The sequence below is a fragment of the Ammospiza nelsoni genome, chromosome 3, assembly GCF_027579445.1.
Source record: "Ammospiza nelsoni isolate bAmmNel1 chromosome 3, bAmmNel1.pri, whole genome shotgun sequence".
In the NCBI taxonomy this organism is placed as follows: domain Eukaryota; kingdom Metazoa; phylum Chordata; class Aves; order Passeriformes; family Passerellidae; genus Ammospiza; species Ammospiza nelsoni.
The window spans coordinates 14,267,527-14,285,420 of record NC_080635.1 but is presented as its reverse complement, the minus strand read 5'-3'; the positions used below and the strand labels follow the sequence as shown (position 1 = coordinate 14,285,420).

The window sequence follows — 17,894 nt, the reverse complement described above, 5'->3', positions numbered from 1 at the left end:
CCTTCTCTCCATCCTCCCCAGGGCTCTCTCCCTCCTGAAGGGAGCAGATGGGTTCAGGATGGCCCTGGCAGGCTGCAGGTCGGCCGGGGGATGCGGGCAGGAGATGACCGACCAGGGTGGGGTGGGCTATGCTGGAGGCAGGCAGGGCATGGATGGGGACTGTCCCGGGCAGCACGGGTAGGGCTAGGGGCAGGCAGGGCTGGGCTGGGGACTGCCCCCAGCAGGGAGGGCAGGGCTGCTGGGGGTGGGTCCGCAACCAGCCCTGCCTTTCAAAGTCCCTCGATCCGAGGAGGAATTCGGGAAATACTTCCAGCAGCGGGAGGACGAGGAGGAGCGCTGGAGCTGCTGCCCGGGAGCGGCAGGGCCGGGGCCGAGGGATGCGGAGGGAGGGGAGGCTGCCTGCGGGGCGGGCCGGCTGAGCGCATCCCCGGGCGCGCCCGGCCGTGTGTGTGCGCGCGCGCTCCCTCCATCCATCCCTCCATCCCTCCCTTCCTTCCTCCCTCCCTTCTCCCTCCCTTCTCCCTCCCTTCTCCCTCCCTCCCTCCCTCCCTCTCTCTCTCTCTGCCTCCCGCCCGCCGCCGCAGCCGCGCACGGGGGCTCCGCCGCCCGCCCCGCCGCGATGCCCCGGCGCTGCTGAGCCGCCGCCCGCTCCGCTGCCCGCCAGGTAGGACCGAGCGAGAGAGCGGCCGGCACCCGCCCCGACCCTGCCCAGCCGCACGCTGCTGCCCAGGCGCGATCCCAGCGCCGGCGGGGGCTGCCGGGGGGCGGCACGGGGCACCGGGGCCGTGCGGGAGCGATGGGGAGGCGGGGGTGGGATGCTCGCACTCGGCACACACACACCGGGAACGCTCCCTGAAACCCCGCCGCGGCACCTCCGGGCGGGCGGAGGGGCTCGCCGCCCTCCCCCGGCGGCCAGTCGCGACATGTCGCGACGGGAGGCTCGGCTGCGGCGGGGGTCGGTTCTCCTTTGGCCCGGGAGCCGGGCATCGCCGGGCATCGCCGGGCAGGTGGGGTCGGGCAGGGCTGAGCTGATCCCGTTCCCGGGGGGCTCGGGGCGCATCCCCGTGCGCGGCGGGGCGCGGTGCCTCCGCCTGGCGGGGCTGTGCGTGCCGCCGGGCACTGCTCTGCCTGCCTCGAAACGCTGCCCGAGGGGAGTGCTCGGCGGCACCTGCAGCCACGCCGAAATTCCCCTTTTCCTCTCGAGCAGCGTGCGGTGTTAAGGGCTGGCATTAAGCAGCGCTCATCACGTAGGCTTTGTCTAGGTGGAAGCATGGCTGGGGCTCCTCCGTCATCTTGAGTTTAATTCTTTATTCACAGCCTTGTTGCTTCCCTCCCCGCCGAGCCGTGCAAAACAACTCCACACTCTGCTCTGTCTCCAAGGCGAGAGCAAACTGCCAAAATGTTGCAGAAATGCAGCAAGCACTAGGGAGGACTGGAGTCTGAAAATGAAAGCTGTAGTAAAATCACAAGGTCACGGGTGTGAGGGTGCGAGCGTGTGCTCTCAGGGCTCCTTTTCGCCTGCGCTTTGCGGGAACCTGTTCATTCCTCCAGTCCCAGATGTTGCAAATCCGCAAGTCAGGCAATTGAAATGAAGGCTGAGAGGGGCTGGGGTTCTCTGTGTGCTCCCCTGGCACCTGCCTGGGAATTCACGTGCTGTTTGTCGCCATCGCAAAGGGAAGGGGTGTGCTTTTGTTTAGAAAAGGGAAGCTGGGACACTTGCGTATTGATGTGATGGTGGCATCCAGGAAAAAATGAGCTGTGACATATGGCTTTGGTTGGGGACGTGGCTATCATCAAAGAAAGGCATTTGTGGTTCTTATGGAGTGTCTATCAGCTGTTCCTTTCTCCCCTTTTCCTTCTGATCAGTTCTGCAATAGCAGCTTTGCCCTTTGTCCAGCGCAGACATTAAGGCCAAACAGGGAAATAATGTGACATTTGTAGGAGCATCACCTGCCAGCCAAGCCATGAGCCCCACCACCAGCTCCCAGGAAAGCTGTCTGGCTCCTCTCACACTCCCACCAGCTCACCTCACCAGCTGACATGGACAATTCCTAAGTCAGTGCTGAGGAGCCACATGGGTCAAAGCTTCCTCTCTACCAGGCTTTGCATTCCAGATGCCTGAGGACATTGGACACAATCTCTGTGTCTCTGTGTCCAGCACCCCTGAGTGTCAGCAGCAGCACAGTTCTAACCTGATGAAACTTCGCTTACTTCTCCTTCCCTCACTTTCTGTAAGGTTTTTGCAATCCACTGGCTGTGAATAGCTCCTGAAACTTAAATGTTCACTGTCCTGTACCTGCCCAGGCTGCGCCTGATCTTCTCACCTGGCACTACTGCACATGACATGGCACAACTTTGGATTTTGTCCTCGCTCTTGGGAGTGTCTACAGCACCTTAAATCATGCTGTGTAGGCAGAGCCACTTCTCTGCCTTTTGTCGTGTCCTGATACACTCAGGGCACTCAGGGTTGTGATTTTCAGGTGTTACATCTGGGACAGAATTTGGGTTTTTGCTGTGGCTTTGAGGGGACACAGTCCTGATTGCTCACTGGGGAAAAAGAAGCCCCTGTTCTCCAGCAACCTAATGAAAGATCCTGTAAAAAAGCCCAGTGCCCTGCAAGATAGAAGCATCGCTGGGCAATCAACCAACAGGTTGGTCACAGACAGCACAAGTGACAGTGGCTCTCCTTGTGACTGGCACGAGGAACAACCTGGAGATCTGTCCAAGCTCAGAGTGCTAGGATCTGCTCCCAGCTCCTGGCCATCAGCGCACACAGCTGTGCAAATCCTGGCTGTACGTGGGGCTGCTGCAGGCTGCTGTGCTCTGGCATCCACCGTGGGCTGAGCTCCTGGCTGGGCTTTCCCTTGCCAAGGGTGTGAGTGGGATCTCTCCAGCTGCTTTCAGGAACCTTGGAGGAACTTGGCTTTTGCTGTTATCTCTATCCCTCTGGTGATTTCAACTGAAATTGGAAAGAGGGGGGAGCCATGTGAACAGACAGACAGACATGGAAACTGTGATTTCATGTGCCTGGCTTCCTAAGGAAACCTGGCTACAAATAGAAGTGAGATTTGGTGCTGCAAAGAGCTCCTGAGGAGACAGCGAAGGCGGGGAAGTCTGAGGAAAAGGAAGGAGTGGCTAACCTCGTGTGTGAGGTAGGTAAAGCAGGGCTGGCACACACCTGGGCTGAGAATCCCCTGCCTGAGGTCTGGGGGTCTGAAAGCTGTCCCTCTGCTCGGCACTAGCATCCAGCTCCCTCTAGAGTCAGCCGTGCCAGAGCTGTGCCTCTGCAGGGAGGTGCTCCCACCCTTCCCCAGGCAGGAGCAGCCACACAGATGGATGGAGCGTGCCAGGGTGAGCCCCAGCCCAGCCCTGCCTGCCCAGCTCCCGCCTGGCACCGTGCCTGAATTGCTCAGGTCAACAACCTGCATCTCCATAGGTCTTCCCCCACAGCCATCCCCATGGACATCTCCATCTCTTCATCCCTGGAGGTTCACAGGGAGCTGGGGATGGGGATTTATCTCCTCTCCCTGGAAGCTTTCTGTTCCTGCCCAGGGGAGCATCCTGCTGCACAGAAGACCCAGACACAGCTACAAACCCAGTGCAAAAACAGTCCCAGAGGGAAGAGAGGACACAGGCATAGGGAAAAGCAATAGGCCTGTTAATTCCTCCCTTCTGGCCTCTTTGGGGCACCTCTGGGCAGATACTTCCTCCCCAGGCTGCCTAGAGACTCAGGCTCGTTTGCAGTGTTTTACTCTCCCAGCACTCACGGGAGATGCCCTGCCCGTGTTACACAGAGCCATGGAGCTCAGGGAGATGCTGGGCTGCCCTGAGATCACACAGGGAGTCTTCCAGCCAGGCAGCCTTGGGGCCAGCTCCTGGAGAACGGGCAGACTGTGCTGAAATCAGCAAGGGAAATGCACAGGCACAGAGGAAGGCATCAGCAACCCAAGAGGAATCACAGGGAAGAGCCTGATGCTGCTTGATAAAGAAGAGACCAAAGGCAGGTGGTAAGGGTAAAGAAATGGTCTGAAGACAGCAGCAAGTAGGAAGACAGTTGCTTGAGAAGACAAACAAACAAACAACAAAAACCTAGTCCCAGAGAAATGAGCATTTCCCCCTTGCTTCTTATTTCCTGGCATATTCCTTGCTGAGATCTTGAGTCGTGGGAGAAAGGGACAACTTGACACTTGGTCTCCATGTGTGAAAAGCAAGACTGCAATCTCCCTGACAAACGGTTCCAAGCTCATTTTCTGCAAGCTGCCCCCAAATTCATCCAATGAGGTTGAAATTTTCTATCAGGGATGTTTTATTTTCTCTATTTGTCCATTTATTTTGGAGAGTTGCTGGGGAAATTGTGGAAGGAGATTGGATGTTTCATTGAAGAGATAGGATACTTGGAAAAATCAGTTGCAGACTGATAATTATTCTTACTTTTTAATGTCCTTTACAGAAACCAGGATGGCCTGATGTGTGTTTTACTTGATCGGCTTCATGGAGGGCTTGTGCCTCTGACTATATTTGGAAAGGTTTTGATGTTTTTTTGTACTGATGCAATCAGGATGCTGATGGCCTGGAAATCATTTTCCTGATGTGGAGATCTCCAGGGTCATGGGTAGGGGATGCCAACAGGCTGTGCCTGTTTTGGAGTGGCAGAGCTGGGTGAAAGGGAGCAGGAGCCAGGCAGAGCCAGAGCAGGGAAGCGAGCCAAGGGTTTTCCAAGCAGTGTTTAAAGCGCTGTCACGCTATGCAGCCCCGAGTGGCAGCACAGCCTTTGGACTCAGCAGCTCTCCTGCACGGTTTGGATGTGCCAGTGCAGCAGAAGGGTCCTTTTCCTGCCCTGATGGGTGAATCTCACAGCTGTCAGCAGCTCAGTTTTACCAAAGCTGCGCCACGGGGTCAGCACCGAGATCAGAAGCGAAGCCAGCAGAGCCTGTGTCTGCCTAGACAGATCTCCAAGCACCCTGTACCTCCTTGCAGGGCTCTTGGCATCCCTTTTGTGTCCCTTGGCTGCAGGAATCTGGATCTGTGATGGTCACAGACCAGATGGCTTGTTTGGGTTTGGTTTTTCCCTACAGCCATATCTTATCCCAGAGCAGGCTCTGCCCAAGCTGTCTGCTGGAGAGCAGGCTGCTGATTCCAGAGAGGCTGCACAGGTGTACAGGCTTGGGCACAGCCAGGCAGGGCCAGCAGCAGAGGAGAAGTTCCCTATTCCCCCAGAGATGGGGCCATGGCTGTAAGTGCCCTGCATGGAGGCAAGGCATGCAGTGCTTCTTCCCAGGAAGACTGCAGTAGGTTCTCCTTCTCCTGCAAGAGAAACTGGGGGAGAGGTGCTGTAACCTGGGGACTTCAGGTTTGACAGAGAATCTGTCTTTTTGGGGCTTGCTGTCTTTTCCCCTGGGACAGGGTAGGGAGCAGCTGAGCTGCTTTGAGCCTCTGTTTCTCTATTGTGCAGGCTGGCTGTTCCTTGCAGTGACCACTAGCTGCTTCCTCCTCAGTTTTTGGCCCCTCTGGTTGAAGGCACACTGTCGTTCTCCAGCCTGTGACACCAGAAAAGGGTGGCTTGAGCTGCCTTCCCTGCCTTTCCCTATCACACTCTTGCTAGGAAAAGCTATTGTCTAGCTCTGACTGTAGGATGGGAAAAGACTCTTTGGGAATCCCCGTGGTGTTGCAACACGCTCCTGGCTGTGCTCTCACAAAGCAGCCACTCTCACATGAAGAGCAAACTTTTACTGGTCCCAGCAAGCAACCAGGCACCCTGTGGGGAGAGGGTGCTGCTCCAGCCTCCTGCACGCTGGTGACACAGCTGTGGGGACACCCACCTCCCATCCCAGTTGGCAGTGAATTGTCAGGAATGATGCTCGTGATGAAGATGATGGTGTCGCAGTGGGGTGGGCACCGTTGGGGGCTGTAATGGTGTGAACACTACTGTGTGCCAGCTGCTCTGTGCGCGTTTCCTGTGGGATGCTGGGAGAAAATTTCCATGTGGAAAGCCTCTTTCTTTGTGTAGCCACTCATTCCTCCTGAGCCCAAGCCATTTCCTTCCTTGCCCAGTCCTTCTGTAATTAAAGTGTCTGGACCAGCAGTGGTTTTTTAGTGCTCTTAAAAATAATGGTGCTTCTAGTGTGTTGCAAGTGGTCGTAGACTCCTGTGTGATTCAAAGCTTTAGGAAAATATCAGGGAGGGTCTTACAGTGGGTATTTCAAAGCTGAAGTGCCTCAATGGAGATGGGACTTTTGGGACGCTGCTGCAAAGAAAAAGCTGTGCTTTGTTGAAATGCAGAGCAGCTTTCAGGCTGGCTTTGCATGCGGCAGCCAGTCAGCCTGAAGGATCGATGCTGCCAGGGAAAGATCAGAGCAGAGTCTAAAAGGCTGTTTCCTCCCCATCTGGCAGCTCCTCAGCTGGGGGGCAGGAGCATGAGCTGTCAGCAGGAGCTCTCTCCTACCAATTTGTAAAACCTAGAGCTCCCATGTCCAGCAGGAAGGCAAGTATCTCTACAACCCTCCCAGCCCTGCTGTGGGCAGCAGCTGCCCTCCTGGTGTTTGGCAGCACCAAGAGGTGGGAGAAAGGCTGGACTGACAGCCCTTGGCCAGAGCTCCATCTAAGCTGAGCTTGTTCTGGAGCCTCTCCCAGGCTTTCCTCCCTGGCAGTGCAGAAACACCTGCTGGCACCCCTGTGGAGCTGGTCTGGAGAGGGAAAGGGGCTCAGGAGAACCCAGGCTGGGCTCTGGCTCTCCTGGTTGGTTTTAGGTGTCCCTGAGAGCTCTCCAGCAGCACCAGGACAGTTCCCCTGCTGCAGTGGTAAGAAGGGCTCAGGGTGCTGTCCCTGGGCATCAGGTGGTGCTTGTGGGCAGGGCAGGGCTGGCATTTTTCACCACGTGTGTATGGCCAGCACCCAGCCTGAGGGCAGCCTGAGCCCCTGCCCTGTGCTGCCCTGATCCCTCTGTCCCCAGAGGCTCTGGGGCAGTGCCACCAAGGCCAGGAGCACCGCGGCAGTGCCACCAAGGCCACAAGCACCGTGGCAGTGCCACCAAGGCCATGAGCACCGGGGCAGGCAGGGTTTGCCAGGGCTGCCAGCCTGGCACTGTGCATCAGCTGCTGCACACGCTGTTATTGCTGATGGCCAGGATGGGAAATGCAACTGAGACCTTAATGAAAAGCTAACAAAGTTGGGTTTGCAGGGAGGGCTGCTCTTCAGGTAGCCTTGCTTCCCCTTGCAGCATGTTGGAAATTATTTTTCTGGGAATATTCCTACACTATGCCACAGTGTGCTGACTGTGAGCTGAGACTGTAGGCAAATGCAGAGCAAGAGGGTCTCTGGGGACCAAGCTGTTTATTTTGGATTGTACAAATAAAGAAATGCTGATGATTTAATAGCAGGTGCTTCTCAGGGATATTTTGAGTGTCAGGTCTGGCTGCATGTGTGTAACTAGCATGTTGTAGCCAAACATTTCCTAGCCCTTCATAATTCCTGAGCCTTGCTGTGAATTGGTTTAAATAGGAAAGCTGGTCATGATGTGTGAGCCTTGCTTGGTGACTACACCACAAAATGCTGGAGGAAGTCCAGCAGAGTTGGGGGATGCTGCTGCTGCCCAAAGGATGCACATTGGCATGCCTGGTGGATGTCTCTTCCAAAGCTCCAGCCATTTCTTATCCCTCTCCAGAAAAGCTCCACATTTCTTACCTCCTGACATCTGAGGAAAAAATGTTATTTGTACATGGAGTGCTGGTTGGGAATGCCAGAAATACGGATTGCTCAGATGCAAGCCTCTAGGCCTTTTTGCCTCCTGGTTAAAGTAGTATGGGACTTGATTTCAGACAAACAAACAAACAAACAAACAAAATCAACAAACCAAAACAAAACCCAACTTACATTAGAATGTTTGAAAGGGGAAACACATGGTAAATAAAGTTCAAATTACTTATTAATTTGATTTCGTGGGTGTCTTTTTTTTTTTTTTTTCTGAATGAGACTTCCAGTACCCAAATCCTTTTAAGGCTGGAGAGTTGGTCCAAAGTGTGATGGGACTCTCCTATTCTTCATGACCTAAATCAGTGACCCAAAGCATAATATTTTTTCTAGAACCATCTGTTTTCTCTTCTTGCCAAGGGGATTTCACAATGCCTGATTGCTCTGAATAATTGTACATGTGCAGGGATATGACTTGCCACAGGGAGAAAAATTAACTGAACAAGGACAGGTGGATGTTCTTGAGTTTTCTGAAGAAACTACTACCCTTTAGAAGGAGAGGGTGAAGAACCATGAAACTGAGTAATATTTTATGCCCGCTATGAATTTTTTTAAGCCTATATATTAAAAAAGGAAACAAAACTACACTTAGGAGCTGTCTGGGGTTAACAGAGTAGGTACCAAGTCAGCCTGTGTTCTGACAGCCCCTTTATCAAATGTCTCCGTCACTTGGTTTGGAGCAGTGTGAAACACGGCAGTACAGATGTTGGGTGACTAATTCATGCTTCAGCTAAATTTCAATGACCATGAATGCACATCTGTTTCAGCTTAGCCATCCACTGAAGGGTGTGCAACAAGGTGCTCCTCTTTGCAAACATCATGCTTGCATTTTTTTCACTTTGGGCTTGTAAGCAGTGGCTAGAGCTCACATTTGGGGAAGCAGAGGGTGCCCAGGCACTACAATCAGGGGGCAATGAGTCTGGTAGTAAGAGCTTTTTTGTAGCATTAGCAGGATTCCTAATGCAAACAACTTTATTTTAAATCTGGCTTCCTACAGGAGACTTGCTTTTTCTTGTTCAATTCATCTGTTCTTATCACCCAGCTCTCTGATTTGCTCACTTCCTCCACTATGTATCTTTTTATTTTCTTAATTGCAATACCAGGGAGGAGGGGGTTGGAGGCAGACCAAGAGTTCCTGGTGAGAAAATGCCGTTTATATGAAACTGTCTTGATAAATTCTCAGTATTAGCCTCCCAGACCAATAGCAGTGCAACAGCATCCATAAATAAAAGCAAATGGAGGAGAGAGCTTTGATCCACCATTACAGTGTCTCTTTGTGGAGCAGATCCCATAACATGGTATGGGATGGTACCCCATGATTCCTCCAGCCTTGTTCCCTTGCACACAGCTCTTTCCCTCCATGATATGCCCCTGCCCTGTTTAACGAGGAGTTAAAACATTTCATGGCTGAGCTCTGTTGGTTTTTTGCTTTCAGGGGTATGGGGTTTTTTTGAGGAAAATCAGCTCAGCTTTTTGTATTTCCCAGTGAAGTCGAGGTATTGATGTGCTCATTTTCCTCTCTTCATAGAAACATTTTTAAGTACCATCTGATTAAATTAACTTGGATTGGAGAAGCGTGGTATAGCAAAGGCTCTCCTTGAGGAGAAAATACAGCTTTAATAACTAGGGATCTAGCTTTATTGGCTAGTAAATTTGAGAATGTAACACTGAGCATGCCCAGGCTTTTTTTTTTTTTTTCACTGAGCATCTCTTTGTACTTAAAGGCATCTGTTCTGTCGGTTTATGCACTGTTAACTAACTGCAAACCTCTTTAACAGCTCCTCTACATTGCTGGAAAATCCTGAGGCAGGACAAGGGCAAGAACGGCTGTCATGCCTGATGAGTGATGTTGTAAATGGAGTGAGAAAGGCCCTTGAAGGGGAAGCCGTCAAAGCTGACCTAGTGGGAAAAGAGCGTAGGGACATGTTTCCTCTAGAAGCATGCCAAGAGAGCCAGGCTTCAATGCATATGCGGCTCTTTCCAGTTTTGGGAAGGTGCAAAGTGATGCACTGTGGAAGGAATGGCTCCAAAATCATTAATTACAGGCTGCCCTTCTGGTGCACCTTATGACCAAGTTACTGCTAAGAGTAAGGCTTTGCCAGGGCTCAAGCTCACTTTGTGCAGATTTCCAATGTGGAGTAGATGCTTGGGAGGACTGTGAGCAACAAAAGACTGTGAAATACATAGCTTACAGTGACTAAAAAAGTACAAAAGTATTTTTTAGGCATGATGAGGGGATAGTAGATTTTCCTGTCCTCTCCTGCTCTTACCCCGAATTCCAGTGAAGTGAGTGATTGCACTGTAATTTTGAAATGGGAAACACTTCTGCCAGCTGTGAAGCAGAACGATGGGCTTTAATTAGATTAGAGGAACAAGAAAATGCAATTGAACAAATAGGTTTTCAACAAAGAGAAAGAAACACCATGATAGCTAAAGGGGGTAGGTGCTAGCTGCCTGGTACCATCTGAATCCATCCTGGTTCAGATGACTGAACTAGAGGATTTCTACAGGGAAAACATCACTAATCATAGCAAAATGGGCTCATCAGCTGCATCTTCTTGAGTAACAGGATAACCTGATCATATCTTCGGAGAGGAAAATCTCTTATCTCTGGTTGGCCTCACTTAATCTTTGGTTTTTGCCTCTTCAGGTTGAGGATGTTCGGGACCCGTCTGGTGGAAGCGGCCATGTCGCGAGTAACTTCGACACACGCCTCCCCAGGGAGGAGCTTCCCTCTGCTGAGCCTTGTCCTGGTGCTGCTCCTCCATGCAGGGGCCTCGCGTGCCGAGAGCCCCAGTGAACTGCCCGCCAACGACACCGAGGAGTGCGCTGGCTCCTACATCTGCAAGAAGGGAGTGATTTTACCAATATGGGAACCCCAGGACCCCTCGTTTGGGGACAAAATCGCTCGGGCGACGGTGTACTTTGTAGCCATGGTGTACATGTTCCTGGGAGTGTCCATCATAGCCGACCGCTTCATGTCCTCCATCGAAGTCATTACGTCCCAAGAGCGGGAAATAACCATCAAGAAGCCCAACGGTGAGACCAGCAAAACTACTGTGAGGATCTGGAATGAGACTGTTTCCAACCTCACACTCATGGCCTTGGGCTCGTCTGCTCCGGAGATCCTCCTGTCTGTCATCGAGGTGTGCGGCCATGGCTTCACGGCGGGGGACCTGGGGCCGAGCACGATCGTGGGGAGTGCTGCCTTCAACATGTTTGTCATCATTGCAATCTGTGTGTACGTGGTGCCAGATGGAGAGATAAGGAAGATCAAGCACTTGCGAGTGTTTTTTGTTACAGCGGCCTGGAGCATCTTTGCCTACACTTGGCTTTACATTATTTTATCTGTGTCTTCTCCTGGGATTGTGGAGGTTTGGGAAGGCTTGCTCACCTTCTTCTTCTTCCCCATCTGTGTGGTGTTTGCCTGGATAGCTGACAGGAGGCTTTTATTTTACAAGTACGTCTACAAGAAATACCGAGCCGGCAAGCAGAGAGGCATGATCATTGAGCACGAGGGTGACCGGCCCTCCTCCAAGGCCGACATTGAGATGGATGGAAAGGTTGCTAATTCTCACGTGGAGAACTTTTTGGATGGGACACTAGTGTTGGAGGTGGACGAGAAAGACCAGGATGACGAGGAAGCCAGGAGGGAAATGGCTCGGATCCTGAAGGAGCTGAAACAAAAGCACCCAGACAAGGAAATTGAGCAGCTCATAGAGCTGGCTAACTACCAGGTCCTGAGCCAGCAGCAGAAGAGCAGGGCCTTCTACCGCATCCAGGCCACCCGGCTCATGACCGGCGCCGGCAACATCCTGAAGAGACACGCCGCGGACCAGGCCCGCAAGGCCGTCAGCATGCACGAGGTCAACAGCGAGGTGACCGAAAACGATCCCATCAGCAAGCTCTACTTCGAGCAGGGCACCTACCAGTGCCTGGAGAACTGCGGCACTGTGGCCCTGACCATCGTCCGCCGGGGAGGAGACCTGACCAACACAGTGTACGTCGACTTCCGGACAGAGGACGGCACAGCCAACGCCGGCTCTGACTACGAGTTCACTGAGGGGACGGTGGTCTTCAAGCCCGGAGAGACCCAGAAGGAAATCCGCGTTGGCATCATCGATGACGACATATTTGAGGAGGATGAGAACTTCCTGGTCCATCTCAGCAACGTCCGTGTGAGCACCGAGGCCTCAGATGAGGGCGTTCCTGAGGCCAGCCGTGTCTCAACACTCGCCTGCTTGGGATCACCATCTACTGCCACCGTCACCATTTTTGACGATGACCACGCTGGCATCTTCACCTTCGAGGAGCCAGTAACACACATTAGTGAAAGCGTAGGAACCATGGAAGTGAAAGTGTTGCGAACCTCTGGAGCACGAGGAAATGTTATTGTGCCCTACAAAACCATTGAAGGCACGGCCAAAGGTGGAGGGGAGGACTTTGAAGACACCTGCGGGGAGCTGGAGTTCCAGAATGATGAGATAGTGTAAGTCAAGGTTTTATTTGTTTCTTACAGTTTCTGTTTCTCCTGAAATGAAATACACTTAGCTCCCAGAGCTGCACTGGAGGTGTTTGGGTGCCAGTGCATTGCAATAAGCCATGAGTGGCCTCAGGTGCTGTGGGGAGCCTGAAACACTGCTGTGTCCCTGCCTTGCCAGCAGACTGGAGAGTGATGCCTGGTCAGGGGCACTCCAGCCTTCCAGCAGCAGGGAGATGGAGTTGATCTGGGAGCCATACCCATGCACTGAGCAGATCTCTACAGCCTCTGCTGCAGCTTCTACTGCTCTGCAGTAGAGCAGAGAACAAACCTGAGGTGGCTGTGACCACCCTGTCACGAGGGCCTGAACTGCAGAGGGCCTGAACTGAGTATGTGAATTGCGGTACCTGCTTCCTGTTTCCTGCTGAGGCTCAGATCCTCCAGTACTGGGTCACAGCTGTCCTACTGATGCTCTGCTCAGGGCTTTGGTGAAGGTTGCTTCACCTCTTCCTGTTCTAAAGGGTGCAGGCCTGGGTCACTGTCCAATACACATCTTGAAGAAGTGCTGTCATGCAGGGAAGCCTCATGGTTAGGATGGAACCGCAGCCACATTCGGCTCCTTATGAGTAAAAAAAGGAGGCTGAAAGCTGTTGGAGGCTACTCCTGAGTGGTGCTATTTGGATGGTGGGGAAATTATTAGTGCTATAGCCTTATTACATTATGTGGAGAACATAATTTGCTCAGTAAATCATGGTAGAAAACACCTATCCTTGGGTATGTCATGAAGACATTTCCTTGCCCAGCTGGTGCTCTGGGAGGAGTTGGGAGCTTTGTTTTTCCAGCCTGAGGGTCTTCCTACAGTGAATTCTGTGTCTGCAGCGAACAGGGACCAAGGTCTGTAGCACAAAAACACTGCCTAGAACTGAAAGAAGTAACTGGTAAAGGGCACTGCTGTGTAAAGGGAGAGCGAAATTTTGGCTTGGGTGTTATTTATTGTGCTGCTAGTCTCCCAGGAGCTGAAACAAACCATGGTGAGTGCCCAGAGTGGTCCTTGTGTTCTGTCTGTCACCTGTATCTGCTGTGTCTGCATAGGGAGAATGAAGCTTCTTCATAAAACTTGTTGAAGTAGATGGCAGGGGGGAAAAATGGTGATTTGTAGTTCTCAGGCAGGATTTATCCAATTTGGGATTTTGACTTCCCAGGAAAAACTGAGCAAAAAGTTCACATCTCTACGATGTTGTAGCTCTGGAGGCTACAACAAATGTGTTGCTCACACAAGAGTCAAGAGCACAAGGCTCCTGACTCCTGAATGGTAAATGCAGTAGAGAGGAATGCAGTAATTTGAAATTTTTTTTTTATCATTTTGGGAGAAGCAGGGAGTTGTCTGCAGAGATGCAATGAACTAGGCTATAAGGATCTCCCAAAGGCTCTTTGCTTTTTATCCAGGTCACTCAGCACTACCAAAACTGGGCTAGTGGCAGTTAGCCTTTGCCATTTGTTCCCAGCTCCCATGGGATGTGACATGTTTACATGGCAGGCCAGACACACAGCCACAGGCTCTGTAGCAGCGCTCAGAGGGGCTTGGGCTGCACCTTGCCTTGGATCCACCACTGTGGCCCCGATCTCTGTGCTTTTATCCAAGACCTGTGTCTGTGCTGCCTCTTGGTGCTGGGCTGTGATGAGGTGAGGTGTTCTCCCCAGCACTGCTGTGCCTGGTGTGGCCTTCCCTCCTCTGAGCTGCTCGCTGCTGACTTTTGCCAGCAGCCCAGAAACCAAGGGGTGTGCTGGAAGCCAGCTGACCACATCCTGTGGGATCTGTGCTGGTGTGGCCTCACCAGGGCTGCAAGCCTCCTCCTTCCTCTTCTTACCAGCTGCCAGAATGTGCACAGCCAGCAAGAATCAGGGGAAAGCAGCTTTCTCAGAAACCCAAGCCTGCCATTGTATCTCTATTGTCTTTAAAGTGTCCCTCCCAGGAATCACAGTGAGTGATGGTACCTCAGAAGTGTAAGGAGGTGGCGACTGCAGGGACAGATGTTCACTAAGAGGCTCTCTCCATTCAGGTGGGAGAGGACATTGACAGAATGAAACCAATGGTACACATTCCGATCTATCCATGGGCAGAAAGGAAGTATTAATGTAAAGCTCAGCTATTAATCTAAAGCTCAGCTGCCACAGTCCATGCTCAGGTGCTGGGTGGTACAGTCTGACTGGCAGGTTTCCTGCCAGGTTCATGCTTTGCCTGGACACGAGTTTAGGACAACACAGATGCAGAGGGCTCCTCATGCTGAGATGCTGCTTACAGGCATGCTCCCTTGGAAGAATTTGCTCCAATAAATATATACTAGCACAATATGTGGATTATGGAGCTGAAGACTTTTTGCTCTGTCATTGCTTGATAGTGCTGTACTTCAGTTAAGCCATGGTTATGTGGAATGGTGCAATTCCCTAGCACACTGGATTCAATAAAGTTCTAAAATTCTGGGTTTTCTCATGCTTGGATGGCCAAGAGATGTCTTTGCTGCCCTTTCTAAAGGTCTTTAGTGCCTCATCAGTTCTGCCATTCAAGTCTGAATGAATCAGCTTGATAAAAGTGAGTAAGATGTGTTTTTCTGGGGCAGTAATAACAAAGGTAGGGCAGTACAGGGAGACGTGAAGATGAAAGAAAAGCATGCACAAGCCTCTATTATTAGAGGGCTGGCTTGCTGGTAAGCCCAAGTAAAATTAGAAAGCGCTGGGAGGGCCCTGATCTTCTGGAGACCTTCCTCTGGTTCCCAAAAGGCCTAATTACGTAACATGTTTGTTTGCAGTGTCCAGAGAGACTTTCCCATTTTGCAATCTGTTGATGTCCCCCCTTCCCAGAATACACAAAATAGTTTAACTGCTGAAGCTTTGCTGCTCCTGTGCATTTAATCAAACATCTCATTCTGATGCTACCAAAAAAAGATGTGTAGTGGAGAAGATGTTGGTCCTCCTGTGGAACATTTAACCCAGCACTGCCTCTTGGAGTGGTGCTTTTCTGCTCCTCATTCCTGGAGCACAGCTTGTGTGTTCAATGGATGCGTGTTAGGTGAAATAAGCAGCTTTTAGATGGGGTTTGCATGGCACGTTGCTCCAAGCTTCGTGGGGAAAGGTGTCTGGCTGGGGTGTCAGCAAGGTCACTCTCAGTGATACTGCACAGGTACCTGGGGCTCTGAGATATCAGTGTGGGTGCTGTGATTTAAAGTGTAAGAGAGCCTTCCCTCTGAGCCCAGCCTCAGCAAGGTGGTTCCAGCCTTGTCTTGCATCTCCATCAATGATGGAAGCTTTCTGCAGGAGAACATGGAGAAGATGTGCACTTGTAGCCCTTCCTGCCCCCCCAGCTACTACAACTATTGTGATCATAGAAGAGGTCACTGGTTCATCCAGGCAGTGTATTTTTATCTGCTGACTGAATGCTAAATAATTCAAAAGAAGTCCAGCTTCCCGTATTAGAGGAGGAAGCAAGCTTTCCCTCAGCTGATATCCCATCAGCTCTTCTCCTTTCTGTCTCATCATCAGGAGGAGCACTTCTTCCAGATGTGACTGCAAAGCTCTTTGAAAACAGTGTGCTCTTTCATGTTCAAAAAACACAGTTTTTCTAGGGATAACATTGCGACTAGAGATCTGTTACAATCTGCACTCCAGATGTCTGCACACACACCCCAAAAGAAAAGATTTTACTGCATTAATATCAGTAAGGAGGATGGTACATATGGACAACCAATTAAACTCATATTTCACCTATGCAGTCACACCTGTAAATGCTTGGAAAATCTTATGTCAAATGGTCTTGCTGTTCATAATATGCAGTATAGTTTTTTTCATAAAACATGCCTGCTGCAGATTTAGGAAATGACACTCTTTGCCCACTGAATTTTACTTGTCCAAGTCAGTTTTGGCATTTCTCTGGAAGCATAAATTTAGGAGCTGAATACTAAAAGAGACACAAACCATCAGCTACATTCTCTGATTTTTTTTTTGGGAAAGTGTCCTCGGAAACCACATAGGCTCCTTCCCAAGAGCCCTTTAAAAATGTCAGTGTCAATAAATAGAGATGGTGGCAGGAGGGGAACCAAGTGGTACTGCTTTTTTAAGTGCCCCTTTTATTTTCTTCCCCAAAAAGAAGTTGGGTCAGGTATTTCTAAAGAAACAGCAAAAATAATATCCCGACTCAGCCCTGGAACCCTGCTATATCAGTTTTTCATCTGTAGCCTGCAGCTTCAGAGGAAAAAAGTAAAGCTTCCAGCATGAGCAGTCTTGCAATAGGATGCAGTTGAAGAGCAGGATGTCTTCTGATGTGGCAGAGAGAATCTGTAAACCAGGCTGGAAGGGAAGCAAAGAAACATTTTCTTTTTCAGGTTTCACTGTTGAGCACATTCTCTTCCTCTTTGTGGTCCCGCTCTGTTCCTCTGGGCCAGTGTGCATCCCCTGACTCCACAGCCCCAGCCTGCACAGGGTTAATGTCTGGCAGCACACTGTGAGGTATCAAAGGAGACCAAACAAAGATTAAACTCTTGCTTGGCCTCCTTCCAGGGCCCAGCGTGGGCTTTGCAGAGTATTCTCCCCTCACCACTGGAAGTCTTGCCTGGCTCAGTGGGATTTGCAGGCGGTATAGATATGGCCAGCTGGATCTAGGCCTTGGATCCTTGGTCCAGTGAGATTTGCAGGCAGTACAGGTATGGCCAGGTGGATCTGGGGTTTGGATCCTTGCTCCAGTGGGATTTGCAGGGAGTACAGATATGGCCAGCTTGGATCCTTGGCAGAAGCACCCAGTTTTCCTGGCCCATGCAGTACAGATCCCTCTTGGGGAGCTGGCCCTGGCCAAGGCCCACAGCAGGGGTCTGAGCAGGTTTGTTGCACCATGCTGGGACATGGATGGGGCCTGTTTCCCTTTTGAGGAGGAGAAGCTCTCTGGGCCTGAAATGTGTAATTTCTTTGGTTCCTGAAGTCCAAAAGCTGGTCGTTGCCTCTTCAGAGGGGAAGATACAGCTCTTACAGGGTCAGCTGTCTTTTCTTTTTCTCCTCTTCATTCAAAGAACGTTTGGTCTTTCCTGAACACTTAAAATATTGACCTTAATATCTCCCAGGCATGGACATCTCTCTTAAAGTGCTGTGCTCCTGCCTTAGCTGCATGGTCAACCACATCTCTGTTATGAGACAGCAAGGGAATAAAGCCACGGGACGTCCACAGACCTTCCCCTTTGTGCTGTGCCCAGGACATGGCAGGTGCTGAAAAACTCATTCCCAAATGCCAGATCAGGTCTCAAGCCCCTCAAGGGCAAACTCACAGCTGTGTCTCCAAGTGTCCCATGACTTCATTTGCTCCCCAGGATGAAGGCACTGTGGGCGCTCCTGTGGCACTCACCGTGGTGGTGTGGGACAAGTCCTGCCCCCGGCTCCCTCAGGGAGGGTACAGAGCACGGGATGCAGCCTGTGCTGTTTGCCCAAATAAGTCAGGAAATCCAGGAACTTGATTGCATGATGTCCCCTGTGGAGGGGATTAGGCAGTGAAGTCGTGTTATTGGACAAAGCAAGTTGTGCCAGCACATCACTGGGGGTGAGTGGCGGGGGGAGAAGGGTGAGGACAGGAGTTAGCTGAGGAACTGACACAGTTTTTGTCCTTGAAAAACCAATGTTTCCTTATTTGTAA

At 51.4% G+C, this 17,894-nt stretch overlaps 1 protein-coding gene across 2 annotated transcripts in view; it reads left to right on the top strand.

The window, feature by feature from the left end:
- Positions 1-17,894, top strand: part of SLC8A1 (solute carrier family 8 member A1) — a 124,783-nt gene that overhangs the window by 17,873 nt on the left and 89,016 nt on the right. The window contains exons 1-2 of one of the 2 annotated variants that reach the window (XM_059468240.1): positions 489-664; positions 10,397-12,235. In XM_059468240.1, the coding sequence (XP_059324223.1) occupies positions 10,404-12,235 (1,832 nt within the window). In that variant the 5' untranslated portion in view covers positions 489-664; positions 10,397-10,403. Of the gene's footprint in view, positions 1-488; positions 665-10,396; positions 12,236-17,894 lie in introns of those variants that run through there. The other variant, XM_059468239.1, reaches the window with a different exon arrangement.